Genomic DNA, 23900 nt, shown 5'->3' with positions numbered 1-23900 from the left:
GTCCCAGGACATTTGTGCCCATTTGTTTAGGGATTTCACAATCTAGGCAGATGTTTTTGCATGCAGCGATCCAAAAATCAACAGCAGGTAACCTGATGTAGGTAGTTATAGCTATGTATACGATCGAAGTTGAAGTGAGCCTGAGCTGCAAAGGAAGCTACAGAAGAGTTCACCACAAAGGGAAGAAAAACTAATAATCAAAGATTAAAAAAGCAACCTGAGAAAGTCTTTGTATGTCATACCTTTGGTCTTCTCTGGGGCAGGCCGTAGCACCAACAATTAGCCCCTCCCCTTAAGGCCACCCTCACTATTCTGCAAACTTTCTTCTGATTAGCTGCCGCTCGCAAACAAACGATTTGACCATCACATGGTGCAGTCAGACCTGTGTGCCTGCGAGGACCATGGCAGTAAATGTACTCTCACAGACATCATACACCAAGAGTAGAAAAAACTCCCTGAAATCGGAGCATTTAGAGCAGACCGAGTCTTGAGCTTTAGGCTCATTTGATTTACTGGGTCAAGCTTGGGTCCTCTACCAGAGACCAAAACTGAGGTAGGCTTGGGTAGCATGGGGGCCTAGCCTGGGGCATACCCTTGCTGGGATTCGAACCTCTGACCTACTGTTCCTACTATCCAGCTACTATTAAAGGTAAGATAATAAAGGAAAAGCAGACTAGATCACCTTTAAGGTGGATAAACCCTACAATCTGAGAAACCAAACTACTATGAAAGCCACTGACAGAGTTGAGGGATTAGAAATATCCTCTCCAAAGAACAAAATGATGTTTTGGACAGGAAAGGAAAACTGCGTCATTGTGGGACTGCTGCTGTGTACAAAGCACCAAAACACACCCAGAGCAAAGGAAAAAGAATATAAAGACACACAGGACAAGAATGAGCACACAAGCTCAGTTTCTCCGTGTACACCCTCATCCAAAAACGAATTAAAGTCCAGTGGATAATACAGATGTGGAAGTAATGTGTGGATGTGCACTCACAGGCTGTCACTGGCTGTCAGTGACAGGCAGAAATCATAATCTGAGTAGGTGAAGACAAGTGATTACTCACCTTTAGCAAACAGAGTGTGACATGTCATTAAGAGACTGCTGACACAGTCTTCAACTTCAGCACCTCAAGGTGCTTTCCAATGAGATGTACTGTTTTCTGCTGAGATTTAACAGCCCATTTTTACGTTACTTACGGCTTCAAAAACAAAGTCTCACTCAACTTAGTTTATAGGTGTCACTTTACCCTACCCCCGCACCTAAGGTTTGAAAAAGGAGCCACACTGATGGTTCTGTGAAACTACTAAAACTCTGGATATGACATCCATATTGAATGTTAATATCAATCTCAGTGTATGTGCCCACGAGCAAGAGATGTTCCACACTCCGCCGTTTGGCACCCGCAGGTTTATGCAAGAAATGCAAAGCTTTAAATCTGCCAAACTGCTGCTGCTTCAACTGTGAGGAGGAAACAAAGGCTGAGAATTATACCTGCAGGATGGAAAACAACAGAGAGGACTGACAATGTCGGCGACGAGAGCAAAAGAGACAGACGGGAAGACAGACAGGAGAGAGTGACACAAGGAAAACAGGATAATGATCTCTTTAGACTGAGCCCTCCTGTAAAGAGGGAGACAGTCAAAGGATGGCTGTGGAGTGCCACTTACTTCTCAATGAGGTCTAACGTCACCCCTGGCACCAACTTGGCACTCTTCTGCATACAAAACCTGGGGGGAAAAAAGACAGGGAAAGGTTAGTGATCAGGGCTGTAATGAAAACAAGAGGGGCTCACAGACGAGACAATGCAATAAAAGCGTTTGGCCTCTACAGCACAAATTTTATGACCAATGAGGGAAACAATCAGCGGATAAACACTCAAATGAAAAACGAGCCCTTCAAAGATTACAACCACTGAGCACTGATAAGTGTATTTTGGCTGAGTTACAGTCAAAGGCGAGGGGGGAAGGCGGCGGGATACACATCGTATTTCTGAAACGCCTGTCAGGGGGGCGGGGGTTGTTTAGTGTGTGCGGTTAGCTCCGAGAGGTCGAGCCAGCTGTAAGTCACAGCAGGAAGACGCTCGGAGTCTTGACAGATGCTCGGCTCAACGCTCGGCGATGATTGTGAGTCATCACACACCTGGAAGAGCGCAGGTGTGTGCACACAAGCACACATCAGTCACACAAACATCAGCTGCAGGAACGTTAAAGCAGGAAGGAGATTCACATCACAGCCAGAAAATCATTGGGTTCCCTCACACACATATTCTCAAGATTTCCAGGTGACAAGTAGTTTATTAATTGTTCTAACTCAAGTTTTTAATAAAAATACTAGATACTAATAAAGACAAGGACAAGTGGCGAGTCTGTGTAGACATGCACGTCGTGCAAAAAGAGCTAACAGTGGTAGGATAAAATATTTGGAAGAAAAAATTTGGCGCACTTTGTGATAAATAAATAACAAACAAAAAAACCAGCTGCTTCTCCACAGAGTCTCTTGTCCTACTGGTGGACAGTAGCGGCAGTCCTTACTCTGCTCTGACCCGTAAGGTCAAGGTCCTTACGGCCCTGTAAATGTCCTTCTGACAGATGATCAGCCATAATGCAGGATGGCACCACGTTTGGCGAAATATCACCAAAAACACCTCAACTGACAGCTACTGTACAACAATGGAGGAGTGATGATTTGAGCTTCTTTTGCACGCACAGATCATAAACGCCTCTGTATACCAGAGCATACCAAAGTAGTCCGGATTCCTGTGTGTGGCTTTATCCATCACCCAAAGCTTAGCCAAAACTGAGTCATGCAACAGGACAATGATTCTAAGCACAGGAACAAATCTCCAACGGAATTATTAACAAAAAAGAAAAGTCAGTCGTACAAAAATAATTTTCTGCATGACTATAAATGACCCTAATTGATCACTTCATGGTTAATCCAACTTTTTAAATAAAAGAAGGCTTTTAGGAGAATGTGACGCCAAATGATGCAATCCCTGCTGAAAGCCAATAATGTGGAAAAAAAGAAAGTGATGCATCAGTTCATCGAGTTAAAAACGATGTGAAAATGTGAAATAGCTCCGTCTGTGAGAACTACACAAGCTGATAAATTCAGTTTGTTCAAGAAAAAAAAGAATTGATTTATTCCTACTTACAGGAAAAATGTTACCGGGTAAAAACAGATTACATGCTACTTGTTGCTTTTTACACAGCTCCCATTCAGCATGTCGATCCACCTGTGGTTAGTTATTGATTCTGTTTTCTCCACCAATGTTTGAAGCCGAGCCACATGCTTGAAAGTGAATTTTAATTCCAAAATTGACAGAAGTCATGCATACATTATGAAATTGTATCCCGACTATGACGGAAGTTTTGGCACTTGAATTCAAAGGTTTTTTCCTGCTGCTGGAGAATAATGAGATCCCACATGGCGGCACTGTGACTTGCTGCTTCTTTAAAGAACAGCAAAGATCCTAAGTGTCACTGACATCCATGAAAAAACAAGAGTAAGGAATGTAACCAGGAAAGCTTGTTCTAGAAAGTCTTTTGGACTCGTGATCTGTACATAAAGGCTTTGCTGTTTATGGTGAACACAGGTATATTTGTTTTCCTCTGTATAATACATTTTAAGATCGCCCTACTCGCACCTACTTTTGAATTTCATTTGAGCCACAGATTAAATATTTTGTTTGTTTTTGTCTGCACTGGTTGCAAAAGGGAATCTGTGAATCCCCGGACGTAAACAGAGATGATTAAGTAAAAATGAATTTCAGGCAAAAACAGACCAAAGTAAACAGAGCACAGATATAGCAGGAGGTTGCATCAGGGAGTGTGCGTTTCCACCCTGTGCAGGGTGATGGATGGGAGACGGGGTAGAGGGGAGATTGTACGGGAAAGAGAAGAAGATGGGAGGGGAGGAAGAGAGAACTTGGTGGCATTTGATCATGTCAGTATCTATAATAAGTCTGATCCACATTCTTGCTCTATTTGGTCGTGATTGCAAATGATCAAAAACAGACTGACACTCTGGGCACCCACTGCGATCAAAAGAAAGTAATTCTGCCAGTGCTTAACATTGCAGCACATGAAGCTCAGTTTCAAATGGTTTCCCTCTCCTGTGTTTACATTTGCTCAAATCAAAACTAGGAATGCGGCACAGAACATGTTTACTGTTTAGTAATGAGACATTAAGGGATTAAAAGTCAATAATTATAATGGATAGAAGTTCAATATAATGCTGTTAAAAGACACAAACGATCAGGAAAAACGAATATCAATCAGCAAGCAGGGGATTTGGCAGAATGATGCAGTTTAATAAGGAGACACATTCGTGGTATTTATTAATTAGAGGTTCTCTCTCACGAACATCACTCAAAATGTGCGATGTCATTAACCAAGAAGGGTACTCGCAGAGCACATTCCTCACATACTGTTGGCAAAGGATTAATATCAAAGCTGAAGTGTTTCCCATTGATTTAGATCTTTTTTTTTTTTTGACAAATAAATAAAAGATTGGTCGCAAGCCCAACTCCACTTTCATGGACTGTAGCTAGCGATGGTAAACCCTTTTCTCTTCTGCAGCCGCAGTCAGTAAAACGGTTGCAGCAAGTGAACAAGTTCTCCACCTGCTGCAGGCTCTGCTTAGAGTGAACCACCAGTTTGCACCAGAATAAGGACTATAGCTGTGTTGGAATCATTGTGACCACAAGATGACAACTGACATCCTGACCACTAGGTGACTAGCAGTGACTAGAGTCTTCTGGAAGAAAGACTTGCCATTTGGCAGCCATCAGAAAACCAGAACATGAACAATGTAACTGGTCCACCAGCTCACAACTCATTACGATTTACAGGTTATTGCAAAGGGGTCGGCAACCTTTCTGATGATGAGTGCCATCAAAAATTTCCTCAGAAGTCAATGTGCCATATGACTGCATTAGCAATAAATTTAATAACGCTCTATATGAACAGTTACACACTACATAGAACAACTTTATAGAATTATATTTGTTTGCAGATGTTGACAGCTATCAGCGAATAGTTATCAGCTATTTTGAAACAAAAAAAGACTTTTTATCCATAACAGCAAATGAACTGTACAACAGGAAATGCAAATGCTATTTATGGTCTCCTCACAACAATGATAAGAAAAATAAACTGGGCCAATGTGGCATGTTTGTTAATACAGAGATGCACATGTTGATGTGATCTCTGGTCTCCCACTCAGAGACACAGGTTTCCGAGTGTCCAGCATTCAGACGGCTACCTGAGGACACTCATGTGAGAGAAAATCTGCTCACACAGATATTGACAGTATTTGGCTCTACATAAGGCCTCTGCAATGTCCAGCAGGTGAAAATGCAAGCTCCATGAACACGCACAGCTGTGGATTGCAGCTGCGTTTGTAGCTCTGCAAACTTTGACGCCCACAGAGTCGAGTTTTTCAGTTCAATCAACTGCATTTCGATGTCGCATTATCCAGCTGCTCATTAAAGCTTTCTGGTTTGATCAGAAAAGAAAATGTTGGTCCATACACCTGAAAGTCCCGAAAACACATTGTGAATTCTGTCTCGAGTCTACAGATGTATCCGTGTATTTCCGCGGTGCTGATGCTGTGCTGAGTGGAAAGCTCCTGAAGCTTTTGAAGTGTCGGAATGTGGAAATTTCAACATCGCTTGAAAAAACTGCCAGCTAGCAACGTCCCTCTCACCGGTAGGCTAAGTTATTTTTAGCCAATTACAAGTTGAATCTGGTAGTTGGGGTTGATAGCTAAGATACCGTCATGTGCACCGCTGGCCTGGCCATTTATTTTTTAATGCACCTTCTCAAATTAATTCACTGCATTTCATGCCATCAGTTAACCCTTCGTGTGCCAGCTGTGGCACACGTGCCCAGGGTTGCCGACCCCTGGGTTATTGTAATGTGTAAAGCACAGAAACCAGAGCTATTCTCTGTTGGGTTTGTATCTTCTCCCGGTGTCTGGGTGGGTTTTCTCCCACAGTCCAAAGGCAGGTATGCATGTTTGTTAACTGGAAATTCTAAACTGGCAGTAGGCGTAAATGGTTGTCTGTCTCTATGTGCTGTCCTTTGACAGCTGGGATTGACACCAGTCCCGCTTCTGTAATTCAGCATATCTCACTGACTACCTTAATGACTAGTTGACAGCCAGTTTACAGTGAACAGTCGATGGATCAACTGATTGTCCAAATGCATCTCTCAGGTCTGGTGTCAGATTTCTAGTGGGGTTTTTTCATTTACAGTTCATCTGTAGTAGTCTTTAAGAACACATAAGCATTTTTCATAGTTTCAATTAAAGACATGAGGACAAATATATGTGTTTCTGTAACACCCTACAAGTAACAAACATTCAATTTAAAACTGATTCATGATGGAAAACTTGTGTAGACACAAGTTTTCCATCATGAATCAGTTTTAAATCACAATACTGGTTCATCCCAAGAGTTATGTGCCTTTTTGATGCTTTAATGATTCATAGGTCAGGGTTACGTAGCTTAACACACAAAAACATTCCTCTGAAAATAGTCAACCACAAGGACTGGATGGAAAATGAGTGAAATAGCAGCCAATGTCCGAAGAATAACATTGACAACCCTTCAGAAATTCTGGAGAACTATTGCACTAGACCACTTAAAAAACATTACAAGTCAAATACAAAAGAATTTGGGCGACTCAAGACTTTCACACAGGACTGTATGTCAAACGTTTATCACCAAAGTCAGAAGAACTAATGTTTTTGTCCTTTTGAAAGAATGAATATCTATGCAGAGGTTCAGGAGCACCTATCCAATAATGGTTATTTAATAATGTTTTTCAGTCATCACATCAAAATATTTATCTCTTCCATCCCCAAAGCCACAGTGTTCACTGGCTAAACAGCTCATCACAAAAAACAACATGAGTTAACATACTGAAGACCCAACTTTGTGAATAAGTCTCAGGGAAAAAAAATCTACTAAAATGTGTAGAAGAAGATTCTGTACCTGGATTCAAAACCAATTCATAGTTGAAAAAAGCCCCGAGATACAGATCAAACTTTTTTGTTGTCACAACTCTTCAAAGCGGCTGCTGAACTTTGGACTGCACCTAAACTGCAGCCGGTGAAATACACGCTCCTGAAGAAGACAAGCTGGTAAGTTTACTGAAGTACAGAAGGCCAGCAGGGCAGAGATGAAGAGGAAATTGAGGGATTATTACTTACAGAGAGCAAGGCAGCCAAACTTTAATTGGGTTGGTGAATAAGTGAGCGTGTGGGCACGGAGCAGAGAGGGTAGGAGTGGGCATGTACATATTAAATTTTGAGGAGGAAAATGAAGCGCTGCTTGTGTGAAGAAACTACAACGCTGCTCCGAGGGTAGGCGGGTGGTGGAGGAGGAGTGGGACGAGTAGAATAACTGCTGTCTTCCACGGCTCATTACTCCTTCAACCAGCTTGCATGTTTCAAATCAGCAACTTTATCATTCATGTGCTTGAAGGGTTACTGCATGATCTCAAACTTAGATTAAGTTTGAGCTCACGCAGTAACCCTTCTAGGACATGAATGAAATTATTATGCATGAATTTCCATCATGCCATACTGTGGTAGCCAGTGGCTTCACAGTGGAGTGGTTAACACATTCACCTTAACACCAAAGATCCCCACTTAATTACCAGGAGCTATAGAAGTGGAAGCTGGTACCCAAACTGGTCCCCAGCTTCAGTAAGTGAGAGAGTTGCATCAGAAAGAGATCTTCCTGATATCCGGAACAAGAAAGCATTCGAAAGTAAAGCAAAGCACGCCATATTATGGCAGCCAGCATTAGTATTATCATTAAAATGTATGCTGACACCCTAATGAGGAAAAAGGAAGTAGTGCAGTGCTGATCTGGGAAAATGTAACCTGGGTTATTTTCCGCAGACACACACTAAACATTTCATATGAAAGTAAACAGTTGTTGTCAATGCTAGCAGAGACAAACTAATGTTCTAAAAGAGGACGCCCTTTCACACATTCAATGAAACCATGTTTATTGCTTCTAATAAACACAACATATGAAGCGAGCCTGATGAGGCAGCTGCTACGTAATCTGATAAGCTCACGCTGCAGTGGTCGGTTGCTTTGACACAAACACCAGCAACCCTCATATACATGAATTATTGCCCTACAGCGTTTACCAAAGGTCAGCAATTTCATTGTGGAGGTACAATTTACAGATGTTCCCTAAATGCCTCACATGCAGGTAAAGATTTCTAGATTTAGTGGTGAGTAACCAGAAGCATAAAACAATTATATGCTTGAACTGTGGCTCTTGAAAGTTTGTTTCTTGCTCCTTTTTATCTCCCCCTCACCCCCTTTTCAGTCACTAAGACTTTGTGTGAGTTGGATCATTAATACTTCATCCAAATATCTCTGGCCCGGGTCCTGAGGCACAATGTTTACTGATTAATTGGCATCTTGCACGAGCAGTTTGGGAAATCTCTGGGATGTTTGGGGCTTTATGACTGCTCCGATTCTGGGTCAAAACTGAAAGAAATAGTTGAATACAGCTGCTGTTTCTCTGTTAGAACCGCCTGATTGACCATTTTTGTTGTGTTTACTTCCACACCAATCACCACCTGTTTCTTGTTTGTTTGGTTTTTAATTTTTGATATCAGAGTTATGTTGTCATATATTATAGTACAATCAGGTAAAGATGCTTTGGGAAGATAATCTTCAAATATATTAGACTTTCAGATTTAATTCAAAACAAGCAAACGGTTTCCTTTTCTCATTAGTTAATGTCAACGTTCAGATCTATAGTTGAGGGGTGAGTTAGTGTTTGGTTGCTGTGCTAGCTGAAATATTTAGGTTTGAGAGCTGCCAAAGCAGGAGGCCATTGTTAGCCTGAAACAACCAACAGACCTTTCAGAGCCATACGGTAAAGTTTAGGAGTGACAAAAACAGCAATGAGACACGTTTGTTAAAAGGAGGGCTGCACTGACGAGCTCAGAAACACCAAAAGGCCTCAAATACCACAGAAAATGATCGCAGATCTCTTTCATTGGTGAAGATAAACCGCTTCACAACATGCTAAGTCAATAACACATCAAGTGTACGACAATCAGAAAAATACCTCAAGATTCAAAACACTGAAGAACAGAAAATATTAGCTTTGTAATTCTGGAGCAAAGATCAGTGGTGTTTGATGTGATTGTGACCTTAAAACATACCGTACCATCAGTCAAACAATGGTGGAGGCAGAGTGATAGCATGACTATGTACAGCCTGGCTGCCAATGGAAATGTGTGCCTGGGGTTTTATTAATGATGTGACTGCTGACAGAAGCGGCAGGATGGAGGCTGAAGTGTAAAGTGCAACACTCCCTCTCATTCAGTCAAATGCTGAAAAACTGATAGACGGCGCTTCACAGTACAGATGGGTAACGACTTTAAACACACTCGGCACAAAGAGCCTGATAAGGCACAGAAATGAAACGCTCTTCAGTGCAATGCACTTAAACGAGTCGGTCACCTGGGGTTAGCTCAGCTGAGCGTGCACGTATAAATACCAAATGAAATGTCTATGTTTATGTTACTGCCTAAACTACAGAGGCAAACAGAGGAAAGGGTATTACGGTCATCTAAAAGCTCAACTACAAATTAAAATATTGTCGTTTAAAATGTTGAAACATCATTCTGGTTAGGTGATTAATAGTTCAACTGATAATTAAACTAATAAAAACTGAAATGAAATGAGCAAACCCTCTGTGAAAAAAATAACTGACCCTAAATTGGCTTGCAGACAAAAATTTAAATTAAATAAAACAAACAAACAAAAAACTATGATATGTCTGGCCTGGGGCAATGCAAAGTAACCTCCCTCAGCAACGCTTTGCAGTTTTGGGTTCCTGTTTTCTGCAGAGTTATTGATTCCAAGTGCTGCTTGCTCTGAAAAATACAACTTAGATTATCCATTATTTTATTTTATAGTTTCAGTTTCACTGAACGTATGAAACTTATGACATCTTAAAGTAGGAAACTAGGGTGTGAATTATGCATGCCTTAATGTAATGCACTCGCATTTGAATAACTTCTTTCTAGTGTTGACCACTCAAAGTGCTTTAGACCTTGAGGTTAACCATACATTTATGTAGCACTTTATTGTATTCACCAGAGAAAACCCATGCATGTGAACTCGACACCGAGCGGGCCCTGCCGGGGCTCAAACCAGGAATCTTCTGCCTGTGTAGCAATAATGCTAATCACTGCACCACTGTGGCTCACAGCTTACATCTGCATACTACATGCAGTGCTTCATGTCCACTGTAATCCCGACTCCACAAGATTAGATCTACTGAGAGGTTTTGTGAATGTTCAGCAATTTCAGTCCTAGAACAGCAAATCTACCTCGAGTTTCAATGGCGATGTGTTCAGTGTTAAAAGGGCCACTGGTTTAACTGGCTTGTTATAATACAGAGGTTTCCTGCATACAGCCACACTGACCTCGGCTTCAGAAAAAACTTCACGTTCTTTCCTCTAATATTACAAATCTCCATTTGGTAACACTTTATTATAAAGTCATACTATTGTGAATTTTAACAAGTTTCCCTTTTTAGTGGAGCAGCGCAGACAGACTGTAGAGATGATGTCACATGGAGACAGACCCTGGAACGACTCCAACAGTGAATAATGGAACAGCAGCGATGGTGATTTTAATGTGGCAGGAGCACGTTTTCTGACTCACAGCTTCACGTCTGACATTCAGATGAACTAATCTGGATATATAGTAATCAGCAGATGTCACCAAATGCTATGTGGAAAGACTTGTGCATGTTTGAAGAAACTGATGCAAAAATAGCGTGAAAATACTTCAGGTGATGATTTAATGGGATATAAGAAAAACTGTATAAAACTAAATTAAACTAGAAATAAAAAAATAGTTGAATAGTTGAAAAAATAACGTCTGATAGTTATAAAATGGAAATAATAGCGTTACTAATCACTACTTAAGCAAAACCCAGCTGAAAAAAAATGGTAGAAACTTTCCAGAATCTCCCAAACCAAGAAATCAGCATAAACATCAACAGAATAACAGCATAAAAACTACTGTAAATATATACAAAAGAAAGAATCGCCATTTCTACATGTCTGAACAAACGAACTGTTACAAACCTGGCGTTTACTGACGCCAAACAAAACATCAGTTCTAGGCAAATCTAGAAAACTTCATAAAAACTGATCTTGGACAGTTATTATTAAGAGAGTTGTTCATTTACAACAGTAAACACGGCCTGGTCCAGCCTTCACAGGTATAAAGTTACCGTTCACCTCCCAGTTAGCCCCTACCCAATCCTGACCATACCCCTACCCTCAACCTACCTTTTTAAAAAGGGCCAAACAGAGCATTTGGTGCGTATCAGTTAGATTGATTATTTTCTTTGTTCTGTGGTTGCCAAAACTTGGGAGAACAATTTCATAAAACCAAAATTTACATATTCTGATTGCTTAGAGCAGGGGTGTCAAACTCTAGGCCTCGAGGACCTCCTCAACATGCCTTGAGGTTCTCCAGAGGCCTGGTAATGAGCTAATCATTTGATTCAGGTGATATCTAAAACCTGTAGGACACCGGCACTCGAGGCCTGGAGTTCAACACTGTTGGCTGAGAGTTAGGGATAGAGTTATACTCTGATGACTTAGACTTCAGAGGGTTAAATGCATGTCACACAGTAAGTTACAAGTGTATCATGTATTCAGGTTTCCAAGACACTGACACAAAATTAGCTATTACACCCAGGAATGGTCTGGGCACCTTCCTTTGGAGGTTTTTTGGGCATATTCGGCTGAGAGAACTCGGTGAAAAGATTATAAATCTCATCTAGTTTCCCTCAGGGGGAACTGAAAAACTTCCCTATGGAGAAAAGTATGAGGAATACCCTGCTTAGCCTGGTACTGTGAAACATGACTCCAAATAAGTAGAAGAAAATGGATGGACAGAATTAAGGCATGTGCAATGAATCTGCGACTTTCAGGGACCCTGTGGGTCTTGGACAGTTGGCCTCTTTGCCAGGCTGGTACTGTGGACTTGGTCAAAGAAAAAAGATAAGACTGTGCTCATATAAAGAAAGATGAAAATGCTGGTCGGGGCAGCAGTAGCAGGTTATGTAGGTAATTCTTTCTTTTTTTCACCAAAAATATGAAATGCTTTCAGTCAACAACTAGGAATAGGCTGAGCTATCAACCTTTGCTATGGCAGTATTTATGAAGGGGTTTCTGAGGTAAACCTGCTGCTCCCTTCAAATCCACAGAGGTCCCTGGAAACTAGTATGCAAAGGCATATGCGGCGTTATGTAACCGCTTCCTCTGTAGTTCAATCTACATCAACAGAGAAGAGGGGAAGATGAATGTGTCAACATTTTTACAAGTAATTTACATCTCCCTTATTAAAGCCAAGACTCCAGAATAAGAGCACAGCAGTGCATGTTCATGTGCAAGTTTAATTTTCCCCATTTCGCCTATAGAAGCTGGAAATGGGAGGCGCAGCCACATTTGTACTGAATGAACATAATGCGGCTGTGCTCTGCGTGTCTGTGTCAGGGGAACTCCTGCTGAATGAAAGGAATCCGAGAAGCGGTCACGTGAACCCTCGCTGCTGCATTTCCATTAAAATCTCATCTGTGTTCATGCTGGGGAAGTTGCACACACCGTTTACAGCAAGCGCACGAAAAATAATGAACCTCTACACGAGAAGGCTTGGGCTGAGAAGCAAGCACGAAACATGCAACCATTAACGCCAACATTAATGCCCATCTGTATTGTATGCAAGGGTTGCATTATCGCTCACATACATGAAAAACAGAAGCTCACAGACCAGGTTAGTATGTACTGAAGTACATCTGCATCAGAGTGATTGTTCTGCCTAAATCATCCTTTTCTTCATAAGTGGCCACATGTGGCTATAAAAGAGATTACAGTTATGCTACTTAAAGGCTTTATTGTGCACAGTGGTAATGCTAATGTTAATATAAGGATCTTGAACATCATGATGTTCGGAGGATAATGTTACTTTGGTTTGCATCTTAGAATATTTGGACCACAAAGTTCAGCAGGGATTTATTCTGAAGCATGCAAACACTGATGCATGTTCAGTGAAATCTAGTTTGGAACTACTAAATGTGGATTCAATTATATTACACTGGTAAAGACCTTGATAAACTATCAGTAAGGCCGGGGCTTGTTGCTCCCGTTCATCAACACCCAGTGGGGTAAATTAAGCTCGTTGTGCCTAACAGAGGACTATAACACCAATCCATTGGTCTGTGACAGCTTTCTGCATCTGGAGACTGTCAGCCACTCAAATCCAACACCCAAATATTCTTCTTTCCCATCTCCACTAATCCTTTGTTTCACTTTTATCCTGTCCCTGATTGGACTGATGTCCCAGTGACTTCTCCACCAACAAGTAGCTCACCTGCTTCAAAGAGCAGTCCAGTCCTGACTGATTTAAAGTGTCTCTTGGTTTCTGTCATTGATGGATGGATAGTTTGTGCTTTGTTGTTCTGATCCTTTAATTCTGTGCAAACCTAAGAAGGCTCATCGTAACTAAAGAGAATCAAAACATTTACTTTTAGACGTGCTACTTACAGGTGTATTTGTTTAGAGAGAAATGGTGCAGGTAACTGGAAGAGTGGGTCATATTTTGACAAAGATGATGGGAAGCTGCTAATAACTTTGATGTAAGTGTCGTATTTATTTTTAGTATACGGGTCTAGTTTAGTATTCTTTAAAAACGGAGATGCTGAAATTTCTCCACAATCTTTACAATAGTTGCAGTTATATTTCCATCTGGACCTTAGCGTGTTGATCGACTGAGAGACCCATTAGGCTGACTGACACCGCTGACCCCTGAGCCTGTCTTCTAGCACCGTTTTTTAAAACCGATAAGCATTCTGAGCTCTTATTTAATCCCGTGGTTCTTTTTCCTCACTTCCCCCCGTGTCCCTGTTGCCTCCCTCTTCATTTTCAGATGCACATCTCTTCCATTCCTCTCCACCCACTGCAGCAGCGGGGAAGTCCCTTGAAGATGGTGCTCCATCAGTAATGATTTTCTGCACAGCTGAGCAATGAAAGGTACACATGCACTCAGTCTGCCTGGCTCTCCCTGCCTCGCTCTCTCGCTCTGTGTAAACCCCATCATCCATCCCTCAATGCATCTCATTAAAGTTTTAAAGCGAAGGTAAGCCGGCACATCAGTGAATTCTTCCATCCGCCTGCTCTAACCCTGCGAAACTCCACCCCACCCCTTCCTCATTTTCTCCCCGTTTCTTACTCTGGGGCTGTGTGAAATTAAAGAGAAGGCAGCTGGGCATGTCTTTATATAGAAAATAATAAGCAAACAGGCGAGACAGCACCTAACTGAAGATGGAGGCACTGAGGAAGGGAGGCTGAAGCCCCTTTGAAGCAAGTCAGTTAAGTCTGAGGAGGAGGCTGATGGAGATGTAAGCCATGTTCAATCTGGAAGTTTTCAGTCAAATTGGTATTCTCTACCAAAGTTGGCAGGGGGGCGGTGAACACCAACCATATACCATGTGTGGAATTACTAACGTGTCTGCAAGTTGTGTCCAGACAACAAGCCACTATGTGGCTTTAACTACTGCTGAATATCAGCCAAGTGGCCATTAAGGAATAATTTCAAAAATAAAGCTTGACAGTAGCAATGACCACTTAAAGCTGGTTACAATTTCCAACTTTACAGCAGAAAGAAACATGTTTGCAGTCTGGTACAAAACCAATGTTGGTCTTCACAGCTCATTTTTCCCAGCAGCAGATCCTTTTCTTCGGCAAAGCATCTTGGTGAATTGGAGCTCTCACTCGTGATTTTAGATACAGTATAGTTCAGACCATTCAAGAAGTTTGTGCTCTTGGATGGTAATGCATTTATACAGTCTATGGACACAGCTTGCTAACCTTGGCTCATAACTCAGCGCTCCATTCTCCGGCCAACATGTTCACTTCTGACTCCAGAAAATTAAGATGGCAACAGGCAGAAGGCTGAAGTGGACCATTCGATATATTGCTCTTTGGTTTCTAGGCATAACAGTGGATATGCCCGTCTTTTTGTATAAAGTCTCACATAATATAATGTCAGACCGAAATGAATCTTGGAACGTATCAGGCAGCGTCTGACAACCAAAAGCAGCCAGAACGCAGCTAAACTCTGCTTTAACTTTAGAATTTGGAGGCTGTGCCTCAATCTTTGAGTGGATTTCTTGCATGAAAGCGAATCCTGCAGTAAAAACAGTTTTGAGGTTTGTGGCACAACTTCACCTATTTCCAAGGTGCACAGAGAAGCTCTAGCATCAGTTACATAATAAAGGACAATTTCACTGAAGGCTGCAGGCCGAAACACATTCAACAAGCTTCAAACCACAAAAGTGTTGCTGTGGCTTCAACCTAAGAAAAGCATGACCCTCAATAACCAAGCAATACAGTCCATAGAACTTTCGTCAGGTTTACACTGAGGAAGAGGAGGAGGAGTGATAATCACTGCTGTGAATGAGGAATGTTGGGCAACTAAGGTAGCAACCACCAGCGTGACGACTCAGGCTCCTAGTAAATACATCTATGTCACTTTGTTCTCAAGGTTTTTGCGTTCACAAGATTTTAAGATAACATACTCTGAACTTGAGATCGAGATCACTGATATTAAAAACTCACCCAAGATTTCTGGTAGAAAACTGACCTATGGCATCAGTTTGAAGCTCCTACGTCACCTCGTTCTCGAGTTATTGCATTCACAAATTTAGGTGTCACACTGCCCACCCATCTGTCCGGTGGGTTGATGGCAATAGAAAAAAAAACTACAAATATGACACACGGTTGACAAAACTGGAAACAGAAACTCAAAGCCACTCAAAACTGCCACTTTCAGCCAACAGTCTCTGTCAGCTGAAAGCTACTGTATCTGTATCTACCTGGTGAACACAGCAGAGATCGATCAATACACACAATCCAAGAGCTCAAACAGTGACTTCTCGTTCTTGACTTTTGCCAACAGACTCTACATATTCATGAACAGAATGTGTTTATAGAGATTAATACAAAAAAGTTATTAGAAAACCCATAAAGTAAAGCTGCATTATATTGTTTATGAACTTTTATTAGGAAAAATGCATCATTATGAGTTTGCAATAGGACCCATTTTAATACACAGAAAAACCGAACACTACAAATTGATGATGATTGTATTGTTTCATGCATCTTTTATAGCAGTACAATTGAAATTAAAATATATTGATGTCATTATCGAGTGAATCTGCATTTTGCAATTTTTTTTCCATTTTCAAATAAAGACTGAGTGAATGAATAACTTTAAATTTTCTCTTTCTGATGTTCATGTAAGATTTATGTTAAATGAGCTTATCAAATTCCACTGAGCTAAGTAAGGAAATTTCATATATAGCACATACATAATACATGACCAAATTTCCCCTGGTTCATTACCAACCAACAAGTTAGATTCATTAATACAAACCAGTGAAGGTTGACCTGTCTTTAACAGAAGAGATCAGCCCCAACTTTCCCCTGCAGGCCACAGCATCCATTTTTGAAGGCAGAGGGCATTAAAGAACATCTCTGTCAATATTATCCAGCAGCCTTTCAGCAACTTGTTCTCCAAAAGGAGACGTTGGTAAGGGATATCAATATTAATGGCATAATACTGAGACCTCATTATGCTGAAGGTCACGGCTAGATGTGGATTTAGAGAAAGATGAACGAAACTCTTCAACATTTATGGCAGAGAAGAAACATTTATCTAGCTGTAGGACACCTCCTGCAGGCAGCCTGCCATTCTCACTTATACACTTAAAAAAGTTTCACATTCCCAGTCGAAAATTTGTTAAATCATCCCTGTGACTTCTAGTGTGTGCAAAGTAGATTCAGCAATTAAAATGCAAAAAACGGTGCAAGTAAGAACTGATTTATGGCACCAAAGGGAGCAGGAACACTGCAGATAGAGACTGTATCTAGGCTGGTAATGCATCAAAGATGAGGCGCTCACCTGAATTTTTCAGGTATCATGTAACAAGAAAACTCCTTTTTGCTTTTACTTTCTCAATCACCATCTCCACACCACAAACAATTTAACCATGAATCACTGTAACAAAGCTCATTTTCGGGAGCCGAGATATGGACATTTATTTTTCTCGTGCAAAAATAGAAAAGAGAACAATGGTAAAGTGCAACTGCATTATACTGCTAACACAAAATTAAGTGTTATGACCCCATAAATTTGAGTCTATGCCAAACTTCAACTGGTGACAAAGGCAATGATGAGCAGTCAGACTTGCAGCTTTTAGCCTCCATTTCTAACTGTGGTGTGTGGGACTGTATCTAAGGTTTACACTATTAACTTAGTAATTATGTGGCAGTGCATTTCAGGTCAGTTTATAAAGTAGGTAACATAGTGCATTACTTTTAAGAAAGGTATCAAGTAATGACTCTGATACTGCAAAAAGTACTCCACCCTCTTGTGCACTTCAGTCTTCGAAACCTGAATGGTTGCACACAAAAGGCAAGATCAAAAGGTGGGATTCAAGACCAATGTATCCATGCTTTTGATTTTCACTCATTTTGGTTACATTTGGGTACAAAAATGACTTTATTCACAATTTAGTAGAGTTACCAATGGTGTCCAATTTTCCTTATTTAAATGGTCCGATATGAGGGATTAAAACCTGATTACTGAGCCACTGACACATTTGTACATATGGGGAAGTGTGACATCCAGCCCTGTCACCTGCAGAGCCTCATTTACCAGTCAGAAATGACAGCTCCTTCAGAGATAATGTGGACTTACTGGGTATAAATGCATATCCACAGTATGTGTGTGTCCTGACAGGATATCAGAGCTGATGCAATCACCCCTGCCTGTGTGTGCAAGCCCCCCACACCACACTGCCCCACACACCAATGACGGACTGATGTAACCTACATGCCCCCATGGTTCAGCTCGAAGCTCCATCAGTACAGTCCTCTGAATGATGCATCATAGTGCATTTACATCAGGCCACTGTATAAGCCAAGTTTCCCAAATGAACTCATTTCGCCTGAATATTTTTCACCTCTTTTACTGAAGAGTTCTCTGCAGGGATCATCATTTCTGCATCACTGTGGATGATGCCGATCTACATTTTTCATCACAGCTGAATTTTTCTCATCATGGCTGAATACTGAGCAGAAGCTCAGAGGAATGTTTGCTCTCTGCACAGGACACAACTTCATATCCTCAGAGTGTCCAAGCTGTGACTTGCTAACAAGCATCTGAAATAATTGAAGGACTGACGCACAATTTCCTGCGTGTTTAAAAAAATATCCATAAACATGGATTAAAATCTTAGGCCAGTTATTTCCCCGTGGCTGGACACAAGACAACATGTGCTGTGGGATTTTCAGGCAACCAAATTATTACTCTTGCTAAGTACAAAAACACTAAAGGCTTTAAATGAATTGTTAATTTTCTCTGTCAGTTGTTTGTATGTGCCCAATTCCCCTCAAAAACATTAGTTTCTTTCTGCATTTGCACAAAAGTAGAACCTATGAGAGCAAGATACACGAAAGACACCAACTGACATCAAAGCGGTTAACAGAGTGAAAAATTATCAGTTTATTTCCCATCGCAATGATGGGAAATAAACAACTACTAACAACCCATTAAGATAAAAAATTTAAATACATAACATATAAAGTTCGAGCTGGACCAGGGATGTCAACAGGCCTTCCCTCCAGTGCATTCTCCGTCAGAAGAGGTTGACTAATGCTTACATGATGCCAAACAAGTTAAAGAGGCGCTTGGAAACCAAACATCCATTCTGGGGGAAATTTGGCTTATAGCCCTGGATCACAACCAGAGGCAATCAGACCATTTGTTGGATTGTGATAAAGTGTCTAATAAGGCGATTGAGGCGTTTCTATATATACAGTAGATGTCATGCCAGGACCAAATGCTGCAAAAAGGGGTTGTCAATAGTGCTTTTTCTGATGATGTAATCAAAAGAAGAACTCAAGATATCAGACACGTCAGATTACGCAGAAGCCGTTTAATGCAGACATGAATGCAAATATGTTGCTTGACCTTTGGTGTCCTTGGACACAAAAAGTTTGAAAACCACCACAGACAAAAAGACGCAGGGAGACTGGACTGGTGAAGAGCATTTGTAACCGAAAAACATGCTCCATGATGAGCAGCTATTACTGTATTTTTCAGACCATAAGGCGCACCAGATTATAAGGCGCATTAAGTGAAACAAAAAAGTCAGATGAGTCAAATTTTACTCAAGTCATTCTTCCTCCACTTCCGTACCATTGATTCATTAATGTTGAATTCTCTCGCAGCTGCTCTATTCCCGTGTTGTTGCAGTATATTAATGACTAACCTCGTATTGTGGATGGATTATCTCAGTTGTTCTCCTGACTGACGTTTGGTCCGTTCGCAGCATCCTGCCATGCGGTTGCATTTGTCCCTAACCATCGGGAACCCTCACACTAACTTTTACTGAGTGGAGAAAGGTTAGCGTTTGTCCTCCAGCTTCACTGTTTATATTATGCTAACATAGCTGTGTCGCTAGCGACCACGTAGCACATCATTATAAACCAGCTAGCCCAACTTCAGCAACCCTACAAAAGTCACTGCTGTTTAGTTTTCTATCTTCATTTATGTTGGAAGTGATAGCAGAGCTGTACGTTTGAATTTTTTCAGAAATCTCTCAGTCAAAACATGCTATATCATGTTCAGGTGGAAGCTAGCAAGCTAACTCCCTGCTAACTTCTAACTCCATTAAATTTCATAAATTCTGTTTTGATGGATGCCTGGATGTTAAACTTAATTGTTACAACTGTTAAAGCAGCAACGCTGATCATTTTATTAAAGATGAAAGAATTTAGACGGTTTTTAACTCTCAGTGATGCCGCAGTGTTCGTTTGACTTCGGGACCTGAAGTTTTGGACCCAGATTACTCTGCGAGGCTCCTGACTACAGCAGCCGTAATGCTCCAACAACCAGAATTCATACATCAGGCGTACTAGAGTATAATGCGCACTCTCGATTTTTGAGAAAATTAATGGATTTTAAGTGCGCCTTATAGTGTGGAAAATACAGTAAGCAGCAACAGAAGTTGAGTTGTTTAGGGCTCCGTGTTACAAACACATCAATGTTTAAAGCTGGTACTTCTGTATTCTGAAGCGATGTGTAATACTACGAAAATGATATTTTATTCTACACCTTTAACATGCGAGCTGACCAAAGAAAACCCATCCAATCTACCTCATTACTTCAGAACATATTCCAGATGTACCATCTCCTCTTTATCGACGCCTCTATGTTTCAGACTTGTAATGGGGGGAGGAAGAGGCAGAGATAAAAAAGATTGAAAATGAGAGAGACATTACCAACGTAGGGCGATCTTGATGGGCGTAGTGAGACAGGATGTAAAGAGGTCAGCGGGGAGGTCAGGGTTCATGGGCAGCAGCTCACTGGCCTCACAGGCGGCAAGCTGGATGCAGTTCTTCATGGAGGGCGGCAGGGGCATTTGGGCAAGCGGGTGGCTGGGGTTGATGGCTGCCACCTGATTGGACACAAAAATGTGATTTATTTCTAACATTTATCTGACAACCACAGTCAAACGTTCAAACATTTATCTAGAAGACTTTTCATAGCTGCAACAACCACAGAGAGTAATCTCAGAAGTCCAAGTTTCAGTCCTAAAACAATGATTTATTTAATTCTCCACAGCTTGACCAGTTTTCTGGGGAGATGAATAACAAAGAGATTTATAGAGAAAGGGAGCTGGATGACTATCTCACACCCTATCTGTCAGACTACAAAGCACACAGACACATAGTGAGCATCAAATGAAATGTGGAATTGAGTTCAGACCAAATGCCAAAGACACTTTTTGCATGGTGCAATTACATACAAACATGCAAACTGATGCAAATTCACACTGGGTGACTACAGGGAAACCCACGCAGTCAAAATATTAAACTTTGGTGAAAACATTTGTTAGATGCTGTTTTGTGATAGCCTGTGAGCTGTAGCTCTCTCAGACTGATGGGTCTCCTGATGCCACTGACAATCAGAAATGGAGCCTGCAGGGAGGCCGTGTGGTTCAACTTCACTTTTATAGAGACAGAACAGGACAATTAAACCAAACAGACTTCCTGAAATATAAAACTGTCACTTAGTTCCAGTAATTGGTACGACTTTGAGAAGGTAGTACTACACCTATTGGCCGTTACGGGGGAAATATTTGTGGGTTGGGGAAAGTACAAAAACACTCCGGTGTAAGAGAACGCTTTGTGTTGGCCCTGAACACCCCATAATAATTTCACTTCGATGACTATTATCTGATCTCTATCATTTCTGCACGCTTCTTTATTATATAGATTTAATTTGAAATTGTTAAAATTAAAGTATCCATCTACACTCAGTGTAGTTTAAAAAAAAAAAAAAAACTTTTTCAGTCTCAATCTTTCAACCTTTACGAGTCAATTGTCTGTGGCCTGAATTGTTCTCATGTGCATTCTTTTTAATTTAATTATCACTTAAATGTGACTACAGCTTCACCCAAGTCCACCTTCAGTCTAATGAACATAACCACACCTGTGTGTAATTTAAAAACTCCCACCAAAACACTGCATATAATGATCAAAACTAGGGTACAAAGTCTGCCACTAATGCCATCAGTAAAGTAAAGCATGGCGGTGCTATAGATTTGGTCCTTATTGACAAAGGCAGTGGATTAAAATTCAAGAGGGCCTTGAGAAAAACCTGCCCCAGACTGCAACAGCTCTGAGTGAGTTTACATTTCAGCATGACAATGATCCAAAGCATGCACACTTAAACTCCACAGAACATCTGTGGTAAGACATCAAGATGGTAGCAGAGGCTTCTTTAGTAGAAGGTGATAAACTGCAAAATTTCAGGTGTACAAAACAAGCAGAGACTTATCCAAGCACACTGAATGCTGGAAACACATTCAAAAAGTGTTCTTAGCACCTGAAGCACTGTAACAAAAGGCAGAATGCTGGTATTTTAGTGGCAGAGTCAGGGTTTGGATACAGAAGCAGGCTGAGATCACAGCAGACGCAGACAGGATGATAACGCCAAGCTGAAGAGCAGATAAGGCATGAAATTAAAGGTTAGGTGTAAATTAGAGAGCAGCAGTTTGAGTTGAAGAAAGAAAATAACTACAGTAAGAAAAGTAAGATGAAAACATTTGAAGTCTTTGTCATCTTGATGTAAACCCAACAATGAAAACTACCAAAGTCCAAGTGTGATTTTATGCAAATGTCGAACAGCATCAAATCGAGGCTTGAGCACCCTGCACCACCTACACCAGCCTGTTCTGACTCGTGTCACTGTTGCAAGCTGCTGGTTAGTGTTCATCAGACCTGCTATCATCTTACCACTGATGGGCAAACAAATCGATCACTTCTTTCATCTTTGAGGCCAAAAAATGTTCATTGTTTGGCACCGAAAAGTGTCGTATTTATTAGAGGTTGCACCTTGAACATCACAGGGATGTATAGAAGCTGCTGTACAGTGCTTACTGCATTAAAAATGAAAACACATGGGAGGGAGAAGACAAAAAACTCAGCAAAGCCCAAAAAAGTTCAACTTTTGGCTGCTTTTATGGACAGCGTTGGGTACAGAAAAAAAAACTCACAAAAACTGCACAAAAAAAGAAGGAAAGTCTGACTACAAGCTTTTGTTTTTTTTGTTTTTTTAAAGTTTGCCACCTTGATCTACAAGGCAAAAAATTGGAAATGACGCACCGGCTCAGACTTTTTCAGATTGTAATGATACCGTGATAGGTTATTGATCCCAGTGGGAAGTTTTCCCCGTTCGCAGCCTCTCAGGAGGTGGTCTTTGTCGGTAATAAAATAAATAAAAATCTCTCTCGTCTATTCTGAGAGCTGCATTAGTGTGATACTTTAACACTCTGGGGCGGCTCAGTCAATATTTGCAAATGTAAAAAATGAAAGAGGCCTGTGTATGATGTAAAACTTTAATTATATTTGGAGCTCTTGACTATCTATGTGCTCATTGTGCTGTTGATTTGTTTCCTGGGAGTTCAATACGTTTCCTGTCTTTTGCTTAGTACACTTTAATGAGCTGTGGGTCTTAATGGAGGCAGCAATCCAAGACTTCCCTTTATCATCACTGACTGCTATTGCTTGTTTCTTTCATTCTGCAGCCCTGCCTAATTTTAGCAGGAAATTAGCCAGGGAGACTGTTATATTATTAGTATTATTATCGTTGCCTCTTTTCTCCAAAGCACAGGGAACTATTACTTTAAAAGAAAGACTGAAGACTGCTTCAAAGAGCTTGTAAATAGTTTTTTTTATTATTATATGCCAAATAAGTTTGTATTTGTAACAGAGACAACAGCGCTGCTCCTAAAAGACTTCCACGATCAGTGAACTCATTGCTGATGTCATGAGCTGCGGAGATCGTATCTCGCCTCTTTTATTGCTCCATCAGAACTCCACCATAAACTGTCCGAGGACAAAACATAATCAAATATTTTATCATCGCAGCATCTAATTTAGGAAAAAGTAAATAAATATCTGACAGCTCTGAGAAATTACAGACAGAGTCAAATAAATAAAGAGCTCTGACTGTTTACCAGAAGGTGTTTCTGACTGCACAGACAAATATTCTTTAGTGTGATCTCCGATCAGTAAAGAACCATCAGAATTATCAACTCTAATCCAAAAGTGCCAAATAATTGACTGAAAAAAACAAACAAACCAAAACTTGTGGAACAAAGTTAAGGATGTACTTAAAAATGTGCCACATAATTCAGATATTCAAATGAGAAGTTAAGCAGTTCTGTTCATACTGATCATGAGTCTGAAG

At 40.8% G+C, this 23900-nt stretch overlaps 1 protein-coding gene across 5 annotated transcripts in view; it reads right to left on the bottom strand.

The window, feature by feature from the left end:
• The window catches only part of rptor (regulatory associated protein of MTOR, complex 1), a 191555-nt gene that overhangs the window by 93697 nt on the left and 73958 nt on the right, over positions 1-23900 (bottom strand). For all 5 annotated transcript variants that reach the window (XM_063476950.1, XM_063476949.1, XM_063476951.1 and 2 more), the window contains 2 exons: positions 20426-20601; positions 1673-1732 (listed from right to left, as the gene is read on the bottom strand). In XM_063476950.1, the coding sequence (XP_063333020.1) occupies positions 1673-1732; positions 20426-20601 (236 nt within the window). The remainder of the gene's footprint in view (positions 1-1672; positions 1733-20425; positions 20602-23900) is intronic.

The sequence above is a fragment of the Pelmatolapia mariae genome, linkage group LG6 (genome assembly GCF_036321145.2).
Source record: "Pelmatolapia mariae isolate MD_Pm_ZW linkage group LG6, Pm_UMD_F_2, whole genome shotgun sequence".
Taxonomy (NCBI): domain Eukaryota; kingdom Metazoa; phylum Chordata; class Actinopteri; order Cichliformes; family Cichlidae; genus Pelmatolapia; species Pelmatolapia mariae.
Note: the sequence above shows the minus strand (reverse complement) of the source record. Positions and strands in the feature narration are given on the sequence as shown.